Source organism: Molothrus ater, chromosome 16 (genome assembly GCF_012460135.2).
Source record: "Molothrus ater isolate BHLD 08-10-18 breed brown headed cowbird chromosome 16, BPBGC_Mater_1.1, whole genome shotgun sequence".
NCBI lineage: Eukaryota > Metazoa > Chordata > Aves > Passeriformes > Icteridae > Molothrus > Molothrus ater.
Window position 1 is genome coordinate 13,342,667 of NC_050493.2, and position 14,391 is coordinate 13,357,057.

The 14,391-nt window shown below is 47.9% G+C and overlaps 1 protein-coding gene across 4 annotated transcripts in view; it reads left to right on the forward strand.

Moving 5' to 3' along the window:
- GSG1L (GSG1 like) overlaps positions 1-14,050 on the forward strand; it is a 56,908-nt gene extending 42,858 nt beyond the window's left edge. The window contains exons 6-8 of one of the 4 annotated variants that reach the window (XR_004981140.2): positions 5,585-5,652; positions 6,210-7,968; positions 12,101-12,206. Coding sequence is in view for 3 of the 4 variants with exons in the window: in XM_036392125.2 (XP_036248018.1) it covers positions 12,101-12,706; positions 13,230-13,656 (1,033 nt within the window). In the remaining variant the exon portion in view is untranslated. Of the gene's footprint in view, positions 1-5,584; positions 5,653-6,209; positions 7,969-12,100; positions 12,711-13,229 lie in introns of those variants that run through there. The other 3 variants (XM_036392127.2, XM_054516547.1, XM_036392125.2) reach the window with 3 other exon arrangements.
- Positions 14,051-14,391: the final 341 nt, after the last annotated feature.

Genomic DNA, 14,391 nt, shown 5'->3' on the forward strand with positions numbered 1-14,391 from the left:
GAAGTCTCTGAGGCACCTGGAAAAGGTGTGTGTGAAAGGCAAACACAAAAGGTCCTCCTTGGTTTGGTTTTTGATCAATTTTGTGTTGCCCCAGTGCCCACCCTTTCTCCTATACTCATTGAAATCTTTACAGTATGCACCCAATTCACAAAAAGCTGCGCTGCCAATGTCAGCTGATTTTCCCTCTCTAGAAAGGTAAAACTGTGGGGGTGTGCCAAATGTGACATCCATCCTCCCTCAGCACGTGCAACAGGCACCTCCCAATAATCCCAACTGCTGCTGAGGCATTTTCCAGCCACCACCAGGCCACTTTGGAGCTGCCATCTCCCCATGTGATCCCATGCCCACAACCCATCCCTGGCTGCTTTGCACGACCCATCCTCTGGAGCAAATGCACACAAACCCAGCAAAACACCCACCCAGTGCCACCCACCCAGTGCCACCCACATGGTGCCACCAGGGTCTGAGGGGGACTGCAGTCCTGGTGGGTCCCAAGGCCCAGAGATGCTCTGTCACTTTGCTCCCCTGCCCTCATTATTTGGAGAGAAAGTTCAGGATTTGTTTAAAGCTGTGGATTGTGAAGAACACACAGATCCTGGGCTCACACAGCAGGGATGGGCTCCACAAGGGGATGGATCCTGACAGGATGAAGAGCTGAGAAGTACAGAAAATCCTCACCAAAATCTATGGCCTGAAGTGATATGAAGATATTTTGTGGGCAGGAAATATAAGCAGGATGCATGGCTGTTTGTCAGACTAGTGGGGCAGTTTCTCCATGTTGGAGAAGCTCTGAGGGGACAGAAGGTTTGGAATTTCAGCATTTCAGCAGCAGAGTGAGGAGCTCTCCTGAGAGGGCAGAACTAGAGAGCTTCCATGATTATTGCTTTTCCTTGGTTATCTCATTCATTATTCTGTTGTTGCAGTTATCCCTGTGCTAACATCCAGGTTTTCTCTCTGCCCTTTAGACAGTCTGGAAGGAAAAGAGAAATGAGGCAAACCACCATGATTTTCCTAATTTTGCATTTTGACATGACAGTGAATTCTAAAAAATTCTCTGTGGGAGCAAAGAAAGCCCAGACACACTGAAGAGGAAGGGGTCAGTGTGTGCCTCAGGGTAAATCAGCACTCAGGGAGGGAAACCAGATGAATTTTTGAAGTGAGAATTGCAGATTGGAGCTCAGGAGAACTATAAGGAGCAGTATCTTGAGTTAGACTGGAAAATGCCAAGGAGACTTGTTGAAGTAGCACTACTGGAGCAGTAAATAGCAGAATATATTAATGGCCCAGAGGACAGGGACCCCTCTCTCTCTCTCTCTCTCTCACATGGGCATTGTGGGTTTGGTTTGGGCTCCTCCTGCCCTCACAAGATGACACAATCCCACCCCCAACAATTCCCTCCTCGGTCACCTCCTCCCAGCCCTTCCACACACACTTGGCACAGTCAGCTCAAGCATGTGGTGTTCCCTAACTTCATGATTATCACTTTCTTTTTTTATATCACATTATTTTAATTGTTGTATCTGAATACATAATAGGAAGCCCAGAGACAGTGTTACCATGGGATCATTCTAGAGATTCAAAGCTGTGCAGCAATATACAAATTTTTTTTAATTTTTAAAGTGATCATATTCATGCTCAGCTTCACTGCTGTGCCCTGGGGATGCTCTGACTGCAGGGGTCCAGGGCTGTCCATTAACAACACCCTGTTGCTGCACGCTGTGTGTGCCCTCAGTCCCACACAACTTCCCTGAGCTCCCATCTGCCTTTGCACAAGTAGAAAATAAAATAAATCCTCTTTCCTTCCTGTGCACATACCCAGGGATACTTCACATTCCCTCCTACTCCTCCACCTCCATGTTCCTTTTCATACCTCATGAATAAAACCCTCCAGCCTTTCTTCCTTCCAGTTCCTTTGCACGTCTCTTCACCCTTTTTGCCTTTTCCTTTGCCTCAGTGCAGAGCCAGCACCTCCTGGAGCACATATGCAACCTCTGGGCTGGGCACACCCTGTGCAACAGGCACTTTCCTGTATGCCTCTGAACATTAAACTTTATTATTATTCCAACATCTCCATTTAGCACCTGGGACTCAGGGAAGGAAAGTGTCAGCCCCATTTTGCATGATAAAATTTTTTTTGTGGGAATATTATCCTACAGGCCTCTGCTCCCAGGGAAAAAATTTGCTTTATGAAAAATACTGACAGTAAAATGCTGCTAATCTCGCACGTGTTTTCTCAACTCTCTCATTGTATTGTGCTTCATTTTAATTGCATGCAACTGCATAGAACAGCAGAAGATCTGCTGGAAATGTAGATGTAAGAGCTGAACTGGCCCCTTGGGAGCTCCCAGCTGTGCTGCTGTCCCTGGAGGTGCAGGGGATGAGCCTCATCCCCTCCAGCAGCTCCATCCTTTGCCTCACCCTCTGTGGCCCTGCTGCTCTTTAACCTCAGCCTGCCCGTCCCAGGGCAGCCTCTGCTCTGAGAAGGTGGGGAAGGCCTTTAACACCCCAGGAATGTCTGTGTGCACCCCAAATTCTGCTCCACAGCCTGCCCTGAGCCCACCTCAGGAGCTGCCCAGCCTCAGTCAGGAGCACATCCAAATCCCCTGTACCCTGAGCACCTCACTGCTCCTACACTGGGAAAACACTGAAGCAGCTGCTGAAAAATCAAAGATTCATGGTGTTACATCCACTTATGTCCCACCCAGCTTGTGATACTTTGAGAAGTCCAGACAAAACAGACTCTGTGGTTCACACTATAAAATTGAAAGACACCAGAGCTCTTCAGATATAATAGGTACAATAGCCCTCAGGGTAACTCTGAGAAAACCAGGTCAATTATACAGAATTGGAGGTGTTATTCATGCTCTAAGTGTTCTAGAAAATTATCAGAATTAACTGCAAAGTCAGCTTTCAGTCTTTGTCCTTCAAGTGTTTTTCCTTCCTTTTTTTCGTGTTTTCCTTTGAATCAATGTCTGTCTCTAACTTTTGCTCATCTTTTTCATTTTTTTAGTTCATAACAAGAATCTCTCTTCCATCCCTCTCAGTTTCTCTTCCTGCTCTGTTTCACGACTCTTGCCCCCTGTGGTCATGAGCACAGTCCCTCATCTGAGGTTTACCCCAGCCAGCAGAGCCCTCACTGCCCTCCTGCTTCCTCCCTTCCTGCTCTGAGGATCCCTTTAGGAATTAGCTCTTAGATGTTACCTGTTTATCTGTAATAAAATATTGTTTGCTGGGTTAATTTGCACGAAGAAAAAATTAGTGATATGGAGCTTCATTCTTGCAGGTATCTAGGCATTTTACTAGATGTCACTTTAAAATGCAACCTGGCCTTTGCTGTTGGCAGTGTTGTCCTGGCAGAAAAAGGGCATTTTACAGGTAACCATTGGGAAAAATCCAACTCTGTATCTTTCACATAACCAACATGAAATGATTGATACAGAAGCAAGAAACTGTGGTTTATCTTAAATATGTGCATTTTTTTCAATTAGTCCTTTTCAATTAATTAATCAATAATTAATTTCTGTTCTTACAGCCTGTGCTTTATGGAATATTAAGCCAAAGATAAGCCAAAGGGACAGGGATTCTTTGTTCTGTCCCATAAAGTCTGATAATCTCTGTGGCAGCAGCTGCAGGGATGGTGACAGACCTTCTCCTCTTCCCCTGCCCAGCTGTTTAGGAGCTGCTGTTTGAGCAGCTTTAGCTCTCCCCTGCTGTTTTGGCAGCTTTTTCCCTATGGCTGTGTAATAATTAAGATGCATTCACAAGAATTCTGCTTGTTCAGACCAAGCAGCTCCACCAGCACCATCCCCACATCCCAGGCAGGGCCAGCACAGCCAGCTCACCCAGACTCAATCCTTTCCCAAGTTTCTTCTGTTTCTTGCCTTCATTTTTTTAAATATATTTAAAAAAACCTTTCAGGCACCGTCCCCACCACACCTTTCCCTTCTCCCAGGACTCTGGTGGATCTTGCTCTCAGGTAAAGAATGAAAACTTTCCTCTGTGCTCCTTGCCTCTTCTGGGGGCAGGGCAGGAGCTGCTGGAAGGGCAGAGGGAGCCCTGGGCAAGGGGCACAGCTGCAGGGACAGGGACAGGAGCAGCTCCAGGGAGGACAAGGGAATGTGCAGGGGTGGAGGTATGTGAGGACCAGAGCCTGAGGTGAGGGATATGGGGCCTGAAAGGGTGGAAATCCAGTCCAAGTGAGATCCTCGGGAGAGCTCATCACTGCCTCAGGCAAGGAATGAAACATTTCTGGTGTGAGGGAACTGGAATTGCCCATGGCCTCTTTAGTGAGGACAAGAGCAGCTTTTGGATGTGCATCCAGGCTGGTCAGGGCTGCAGAGCCCCACTGCAGAGAGGGGTCAGGGGCTTTCCCAGCCTGGGAGCCAGACAGAGTTCACAGAGCCCTGGTTCAGTCTGGGATCCAGCCTTGTGCTCCCTGTGAAGCCAATCCCACTTACCAGGGGCTGTTAAACCAACACATTTAGCAAGAAAATCTGGAAGATTCAGCCTCCCCCAGCTCACCCATCCCTAGCACAGCGTTTGCAGCTGTCCATCAACACCCATTGTGCCACTGCAGCTGATCTCACAACATTTCACAACATTTTTCTTGCTGACTGGGCCCTTACTCAGATCTGCAACACCAACCTAAGCAGGCAGATGCTACTGGTGAAATTCTGGAGTGAACTGAGTTCAAACTGCCATTGATAGCAGTGCAGACAAAATGTCTCTGCAGGGACAGAAAATGTAGTTTTAAGTGCTAGGAGCAGTTTGAAACAGACAGCAGACCAAAGCTATTGCAGAGCTAATAAATCAGGGCTATTCCCAACGCTGTGAGAACCAGAACTTTTCGAATCATCATTCACATGCCATTTTTTCCCTTTTTGCACATTTCTGTAATGTACCATACTCACAGCTTGCTTCCTCTAAGTCCATTGTGCTCGTGTCAGATGTGCAGATCATACCAATGCCTTCCAAAGACTTGCCAAGCTTTTGCTCTGTTTTCCTGCTTGGTCACCCAGGTACCTGAGCAGGGTTTCAGTTACTGACCTGATGTACCTCCCATTGGCAGAGTCAGTAGCTCTTCACAGAGACATCAATATTTCCAATCTTCCCATTCCCCTTTCATCCGTGCACAGGGATAAGTGCAACCTCCTGCCTCGGATTTGTTCTGTACTTTATTCTGCAACACAGGAAGCTTTATCCACAGAGCTGCTCCTTCTGGAAATCACATGGACTGGCACTAAAATGATGCAGCAGCAGCACCATCCCCACTTCCACACACACTGCCCAATGCTGCTGGGCCCCAGTGCTTAGATCCACCCTGGAGAGGGGGAGAGTGGAGAGATGCAGCCCTGAGCCCCTCATTTCTATTCCCCAAGGCCTCTTTACATGAGCTTTCCCCAAGAGGGGCAAAGCCAGGGGAACCAAGTCCTTCCTGAGCCCATCACCATCTGCATGGTGGGCCTGGCTGTAGATGGAGGAGCCCAGGTACGTTGGACTCTTACTGGTTTTGACCCTTTTTGTGAACATTTGGGAGCAGCTTTTCTTTCTGTTCAAGGTGCTACTTCTATATTCTCTTTTCCAGGACTGAGGAGGAGAGGGCTGAGGCTGGGGACCTGAGGTTACAGTGCCTCCATAGCTGCTCCCCAAATAGTAAGTGACCATGAATGTGTCTGGCACACAATGGCTTGTACTGTCCCCACGCTGGCTCCCGGGGCCCAGAAACAGGTTTGGAGTAGGAAGCTTTGGGAACAGAGGTTTGTTGCTTTCCCAGACAGCCTTGCCCAAGAGATAACCAACCAGCATAAGAACAGTACAGAATTCTCCAGCATTCAACTTAGGATGTGCACATATCCTATAATTTTGTGTTATCTCAAGAAGCTGTGACTTCATAGTAGTTTAAAAATATGCTCTAATTTACACCTGTATAACTTTCATTATCACTACCTTTTTTCATCTATCTTTATCACCAATTCATGATGATGCATGCTATTGAATATAAAAATGATTGAAAGCAGCTTTGGTAGACAATAACGTTAGTATAATTAATGCCATTTCTTGCACTTTCTCTGGAAATTGCTGTGCTTTTATTCAGTGTTTGCAAAAGCTCTTGCTTTAAGCTATGGGAATCAGTGGTTCAATGTACAGAGCAATGTTGGAGCATGGCTCCTGCCCTGCTCTGAATACTATACTTTTTCTTTACTCTCCAGGAAAGATGTGTGCAGTTTCATGCATCTATTTCCTTGGAAAGAAAGCAAGTGATCCTTCATTCAGCAGGAGGGAGCCTTGGGAGAGTGACTTGCTGGCTCTGCGCTATTAAAATTTGGAAACCTGATGGCATTTTGCTGCCTCTGTCTTGCTGAGATGCACATCTCAGCCACATACTCATGGAAGCTTGGTGTGTGTAACCCCCACCCCTGAGGGTCCTGCTCCCTCCCCAGACCTGCTGGAACAGCTCTCCAGTCCCATGTCACTGCAGGTGGTGTCCCCACAGGCATGATAGTGCTGGCACTGCTCTCCAGCTGGGTTTGTCATCAGCTCATTGGTAACTCCTGCTCCTTGAAAATGTCATGTCAGTCATGGACCTCTCCACAGGCAGATCCATGTCCTTCATTCTCACAGGCCTGAAAATGTCTCTTGGGACAAAATTGATCTGGGTCATGTTTCCTGAGAATGTTCCTCACCTGCCAAGCTCCTGGCAGGTTCTCAAATGTGTTTATTTTATTATTGAAGCCTGTCCAGAGGTCTTTGTTTTAAAGAACCAATAACAAGTCTTGGCAATAGGTGTTCCAAGGAATATGGCCAGCCCTGTCCCAAGTATTTCCATTTTAAAGGACCCAGAGCTCACCCCATAGAGTGCTGACAGCACTGGGAAGGCAAACCCCAAACAAGAAGCCCAGAGTCAGGTTAAAGAACAGTGGCCATCCCTCAATATTCCATCAGGCTCAGCCTCACATCCTTACCTTCTGTAATGAAATCAGATCAATATTAATGAAGTGACAGGAGGGAAGTTGTGCTCTCAGTTCACAGTTTACTTACAAATCCAATAGAAGCTGCAAAATGCTCATTATCCATGCTTATTAGGGAGGAAAAACCATTAGTTACTGCTGCTTGGGATGGCACAAAGCCTCACAATGCTCAGATGAACCTCTCCTTCTTCAAGCAAGTCCACCAAGCCATAACTGGCCTGGGCCTGACCCCAGGATCCTCCTTGATGCAGGTTCCAGGGTCCTACACTCCCAGTCCTTGTCACATTCCCCGTTCCAGGGGCTCATGGCCAGCAGAGGATTGAGAATGGAGAGAAAACAGCGAGAGAAGGGCTTGGCTAAAGGCAGAGCAGCCACCAAGGTGACACTGACCCATGGGTGGTGAGGAAGAAGAGGACACATCACCTGGAGCAGACCAGCCCAGAGCCACCAAGGTGACACTGACCCATGGGTGGTGAGGAAGAAGAGGACACATCACCTGGAGCAGACTGGCCCAGAGCCACCAAGGTGACACTGACCCATGGGTGGTGAGGAAGAAGAGGACACATCACCTGGAGCAGACCAGCCCAGAGCCACCAAGGTGACACTGACCCATGGGTGGTGAGGAAGAAGAGGACACATCACCTGGAGCAGACCAGCCCAGAGCCACGTGCCAGCAGCAGAGGAAATGCCAGCAGGACACCAGGAGGCACCACCTGGGGCTGCTCCTGCTGCTCTCCTCAGCAGCACCTCATCCCCTGCAGGACCTGCCAGCTCACCCAGAGGGCTCTGAGGGGTTCCAGCCTGAAGCAAACTGCAGATGAGGAGAACTGGCTCATCCTCAGGTGTCGTGAATCTTTCTGTCCTCCCAGCAAGACAAATCAGGGCATCCGTCCTTGTTGAGAGGATTTGGGGGAGTGTCCCTGAGGAGTGAAAGAGCAAAAGCTGTATAAAGAGGAGAACGAGGCTGAGCAGTTGTGGAAGACAAACACTACCTGGCCAGGTGATTTTGGAAGAGAGAATGTTAAAGGTTTTTGAGCAGCCCAACAGCACTGTGGGAGCACAGGTAGCACAAAGGGCCTTATGCCAGGGCAGGATACCAGGTTCCTCTGTTGGCAAGACTGAGCTCTCCATTTTGAGAAGTGACCTTAAATTGTAAATTCCATCAGAAGCTTGAATCCAGAGTAGACTCAGTCAGGACAGTGCAGTTATTCAGTCTTGATAATTCTGTGTTAAACCATTTAATGTCCATCACTGAACTATAATTTTCTTTTAGCTGGGTTAAAAAGAAAGTTATTTTATTTCCTTTAAACCCCTTTAGCAGGGTTTAAACTTACCTGAGAACAGCACCAGGGAGCTCTAACCATAACTTGGCATCCTCTGCTCTCCCCAAGCTGCCTTCCTGTGCAAACATATGGCACTGGCCCCTATACATCTGATACCCCCGGACATACCAAATTTAGCATTTCCACACACTTTTAATTGTCATTTTTGACCTTGGAGGTCTCAGCTTTTTCTTTCAGAAGTGCAGGGCTGGGAGATCTCAGTGCTCCAGCTGTGTATATCCCCTGCACAAAAATATAGAAGTTTCACCTCAGGATATTTTTGTTGTTGTTGCACAGTTATTTATTAGCAAGAAAAGCACACTGTTACTAGCCCACAGCCAGCAATAGTCCCTGATTTCAGACATCTGTATGTCCATGCCACTCCCACCCTTCCCACCATGAGGCATTAACATGAGGAGCCTGGATCCCACGGGGCAGGTGGGAGAGGTGCAGATGGTGAATGTCAAATGGGCAAGAGAGAGGCAGGAGAAATATCACAAAGGACAAGGAGGGACAGGTGTGGTGACAGAGCCAAGGAAGAGATAAATAGCCCAGAAGAGGAAGAGCTGAGCAGGAAACAGCAAACTCTTACTGTCTGTGGCTGAAAGCCTCGGTGTTATTTGAGGCAGATAAACCCAGAGTTCAGGACACCAGCTGCTCTTGTAGAAAAATGAGAGATTATTCAAAATTAATTCAGTGTTAAAGAAATAATATGTCACTGTTTTGGCAGCGTGGGCATTTCAGAAGGGTCACCTGACAAAGAGGAGGCCTTGAAAAAAATAGTTTTATTCTCATGTCATCACCCTGTAGGCATTTCCCCTGGGTCCATCCTACAGCTCTTTTACCATCCTCCCACCCCGGCTGTCTACAGTGAGATTTATGCAACCAATCCCTCAGTGCTTCACTCTGAAGCATAGTGTAATTTTTTCCTATTCAGACAAGTTCATCAGAAGAACTCTAGGTTTAAAACACAGTGGAAACAATTCATTAAAAAAAAAAAAAAAAAAAAAAAAAACAAACCAAGAATATCCACTGGTTGGTTTTTTTTCCCTCGGTCATGAGCGCCATGGAAGCAAAGTGCTGCTGGATGTGCAGGCAACTTTCAAATGTCTCCAAAAAAGTCTGTAGCACCAGCTCAGCTGGAGAGGGCAAGGCACAGACGGCAGCCAAGGTCACTGTGACAACGGGGAACATGCTTTATATGCTGAGCAGCACAGGCTGGGAGGCGGCAGACAACAAGGGCTTGACGCATTTGAAGTGTCGCTCAAAGTTGAGCCAAGGTTTCTCCTTGTGGAGGTACCTGACAGCTGCAATCAGCTGCCTATTTCATGTCAGCATTGATTCCAACTCCAGGTCTTGCAATTCTTCCTGTAATTTATTCAGTTCATAGTGATTCACCACATAGAAAAAAAAGCGAGTGGGGAAAAATCCCCTCTGATAAAGCACCATGGTTACGGGTCGAAGATCCAGCCTTGCTGCACTGACAGCAGTGGGAATCTCATTCCTGTCTTCAGGCAAAGCCTTGTCCACTAGGAAATTCCACAGCTAAAGGTCTCAGTTCTGTCCTCATTTACCTCTGCTAACATCCAGACTGACATTTTGCTTTAACATTGCTTCTTGAGCCACCAGTTTTTCTGCTTCCGAGATAAGGAGGATGATAAAAGTAAATGCAGTCCTGTATGGAGCATGGCAGCTCCTAAAAACTATGGGGTGGAAAAGGGAAGCAAAATAAGCTGACAGTTTATAATACATTTTTTGTTTCCTCCAGTGCACAGGTGAATTGAAAGGTTTCTTATATAAATTTCAGTGGGATTAGTTATGAAACGTGCTTTCTGTCACTCTTTTAAATTGCATCTTTCAATAAATGCTTCATCTCCTACAGCTAATCCTGGATTTATGCAAAAAACTCCCCAAACCACCCCCCTCAAAAGCCAACCCTGTCCCACACTGCTAAACATGTGAAGTGAAGTCTTTCAGACTGTATGTGCACCCAAATAGCCTTTCCCTTACTGTGCATATCCTATCCCCCCTAGAATGGAGGTGGGGATTGTTCTCAGTTCAGATAGTTTGACATGGTGAGATATTTTAGGATAAATACATGTCATTTTAACAGCCAAAATGCATTTTTGTTTTAATTGCCTTAAAGTGGAGTTGCTTTCTTGTCTCACATGGTCCAAAGCCTGAGCTACTGACCCTGACATGCAGGGAAGGGGCAGCAATCCCTCTGAGCCAAATAACTCTTGGTATTCCTGTAAAAAACCCTTTCTATTCATCAGGGACTCTCCTGCAGCAGGCACCATAAAGTCAGTGGGACCAGAGGTTCCAATGGAAGAGAACAATGGTGAGGTGGAACTCAGAGGGGAGAAAAGTGAGAGGATAAAGGGGAATGGGGAGAAGAATAAATTATTTTCACAGTTATTCAGAAGCACAGAACAGCAGAGTGTGGACAGGGATCCTGGAGGGCTCTGCTCCAGTCCTGGGCTCCCAGGCTGGATCAGGCTGCTTCATTCCTTGCCCAGTTAGATTTGAACATGCCCAAGGATGGAGATCCCAGTACCTCTCCTGGCCTCTACCCCACTGTTTGAGCACCCTCAGGGTGAAAAAGCTTTTCCTCATGCCCAGCTGGCAATTCTGGCCTTCCAGTCCTGTTTAGCCAGGTTAAGAAGGCAAGGCACTCCCAGGTGCTCCCTGGGACATGTCTGAGCTTGTTTTCTCTCCTGCCCTTTATATAACCCATTTTATGATTCCTTTTAGGCTCTGCTTTTATGCAGTAGCTCTGTAACTGTCTGCATTTCCAATTATAAAACCTTTAAATTTGATTTAGACCTGATAATTAAGCTGTGATTTAGCAAATTAACCCTATTGAAGCCCAGAGGTGTGAGACATGCTCTTTAGAACCTTAAATGTTTGGTGTTTAATTGCATCCAACACTGAGAAAAGTGCAGGGAGGAGGAGGAGAAGTGGCTGTGTAGCTAATTCAGGCCACAGGACAGGACCTCATGCACAGATCTCACACATCCCATCCAGACCAGGATTTGCTGCTGTCCTTCCACCACAAGGATTTACCAGATGCACAAAAAGACTCAGTTGGTCCCTGGCATCACTACAAAAGCTTGTCATGTCCTTTGGCTGTTAGAAATCCTGCACCATGATCTGCACAGTGATTGTCTTTGTTCCCCTTCAAGGTCAAAGCGTTTTTAGCTGCATTCCCCACCTGCCAGGACAGTTCCAGGCCACAGGGGTGCAACATTTTCCTCTCTTGCCATCAGTACTGACAAACTAAGAAAAATTTAGCCATCCTCTAATTCCCTGGGTTCCCAGGCAGTGCTCCCAGGAGACTGAAGCATGAGGGCCCATGGAAGGAAGGCAGGTCTTCACACTGGGCAGGATGGGCAGGGAGAGGTGCTGTGGCCCCCTGCAGCCAGGCTTTTGTGTTCTCAGAGCCATGATCTGAGCAGCTTTCATCCCTTCCTGTCCTTCCCCAGCACCAAACCCTTGGTTCTTGCAGAGCTGTGTGATTTTTGGGAAGGAGAACGTGGATGTCCCAGTGGTTCTCACTCTGAGGACAGCTGACATGTGCTCAGTCAGCAGCAGGGAGGAGCTGGTCCTGAATTCCTGTGCCTTTTTCTCAGATGCTTTGCTCCTAGTCATGAGAAGCAGAGGGTTTATACAGACACGAGAGGCAAATCAGCCTGTGGGGAAATGCAGTTGTGGGAAACAGGCTTAAAATTCTCCCAAAATAGGCCTAAAATTTTCTTGTAAGACATTAGCCCAGTCCAGAGGAAAAAGTGTGTGTTTGTCTTTCTTTAGGGCTTCACAACACCCAGCTCTAAGTGTCACTAGCCCGCAGAGGAACAGGAGTGACCATAATGCTCAGAAAATCCCCCCATTCGCTACGTCAAGCTCTTCCAGCGACACATCAAGCAGCTCTTCACTTTCATCAGAACCAACCAGCCAGATCTCCATGGTTCAGGATCAAACCCTGCTGGACATCACCTCCATCACTAGATTGGCCCCAGGGGAATCACCAAACCCTCAACCACTTGAGCAAAGAGATACAAATTTAGCAATATCGTGTTCCAGCCCACTCGGAGCAAGGACTATTCCAGCATCTCGCCCAGCCAGCCTCAGGCTCAGTCTAACACCCAGCTCAGCCAAGCCACAGCAATACTCTGACTGCTCTCCAGTCAGCCCAGGGATCAATGCAGCTTCCTTCTCCACCTTCTGTCCTCACTCAGCACAAAACGTACGAGCTTCAGCTTCAGATCACACACTGACCCCAACCAGGACAAGCACAAGGCCTCCAGCAACAGCGACTCCTGAAGAGAGTTCCCAGGCTCCTGGCTATTCTAAAACTGAGTTAAAGAATACAGGAAAGGGGTTTGAATCAGATCTGGAAGATCCTGATCATGAGAGGTACGTATCCAGAGCACACAGGTGTCTAAGTCCTCAAACAGCCCATGTTGGTATAGAATCAGTAAGAGCCCTCCCATAAAAAAAGTTAAACATCTTTTATGATTCAGATGTTCCCAGTGTTTGTTTTCCAGTAGCCACCCTGTGCTTCCACTAAACCCTGTTAGCCAGGAAGCAAAATGCCCTATTTCCTTATACCCATGAGCTCTCCAGACCTCATGACAGACCTGGGCCAGGCTGTCACCCTCAGCTCCTCCACAGGGCACAGTTTTCAGGTGCCTCCTTTCCTTCCAGAGGAGGCAGCACAACTTTCCCTTGTAGCACAGAGAGGAGCTCTGCTGTCCCCTGGAGCCTGACAGAGCAGAGCAGAGCAGAGCAGAGCAGAGCTGGGGATGGTGCTCAGTGACATGGCCAGGATGTCCCCCCAAAGCTCCACTGTCTGCTATGACCCCAGGCAAGCTGAGCTCACCCCACTCCTCCGAGCCTCTGAACTCCACCCTGTCTCTGCCACTTCTTTCCTTGGCAGGAGATTTGTAACCACACAGGAATTCCAAGCCATGGAGAAAGAGCTAGAGGATGTAAAGGAAGACCTGAAATGCCTGAAGTGGAAGGTGAGACACATAGGTGAGACGGTGCAGCCCCTGGCCGAGGACAGCAAGAGGTACAACGGCTACACCCTGATGGAGCTCAAGGCCATGGTGCAGTTTGAGGATGACCCTTACAAGGCTGCCCACAAGATCCTCACTGCCCTCTTCAGCGATGTCTACTGGCCACAGCACCCAGGCACCGAGCAGGCCTGCAACTCCTGCTCCCTGCCCAAGCCCAACATAGACCCAGAGCTGTACACAGTCTACTGTGACATCCTGAAAAGCATATTCCCTGGAATTAGCAGCCAGACATTGAGGGAAGAGACACAGCACGTGCAGAAAGGCACCCAGAGTGCAGTGCAGTAACAGCAGAGCCCAGAGGTGCTGTGCAGAGCCAGGTCTGCAGTGACTTCAGAGGACTGGGCTGTGCTAGGTCCCGTTGGTCCCTTTAGGATTGTCTGTGAAGGTGTTGGTGAGCTCTGAGCCCTCATGCCACTTCCCAGTGACACAGAGTGGGATGGCATCCTGCACTCTTCCCACATTTTAGAAAACAATTGCTCCTTTGGTGTCTCTTTCAATCTATGGACGTTTCCTTGTTTCCAGCAACTACAAATGCTGACAAAAGAATCCCATGAAGGCGTTGTACGTCCAAGCAAGGGCCTTCTCCCAGCCCCAAACAGACCAACCAACCAACCAGCATCTGGGTAGTTTCTATTTTCTAGAGTGTATCATTCATTAAATGACATTACTTGTTAGAAAATTGTGCCTGTTCTTTTTTATTTATTTGTCTAAAAGTGCTTTGCACATCAAATCAATCAGCATTGTCACCTGAACACACACTGGAATGAGACCTGGGAATTTCAAACCTTCCCCTGCCCAACTGAATCCTTGGTTTCAGGGGCACAAAACCAGAGCACAGTGGTGAGCAGCCGTGGAGAGCCCAACCAGGTCATGGGGATCAGGGTACAAAGCTCTGCCATGTGCTCCTAAATCACCAACCCAGCAGTGAGACAGGGGAAGGTCTGTGACCTGCAGCTCTCCCAGTCTGTGGGGACTGGGCTGACAGAGCAGCTCAGATGTGTTAACCCAGCTGAAAGGGCC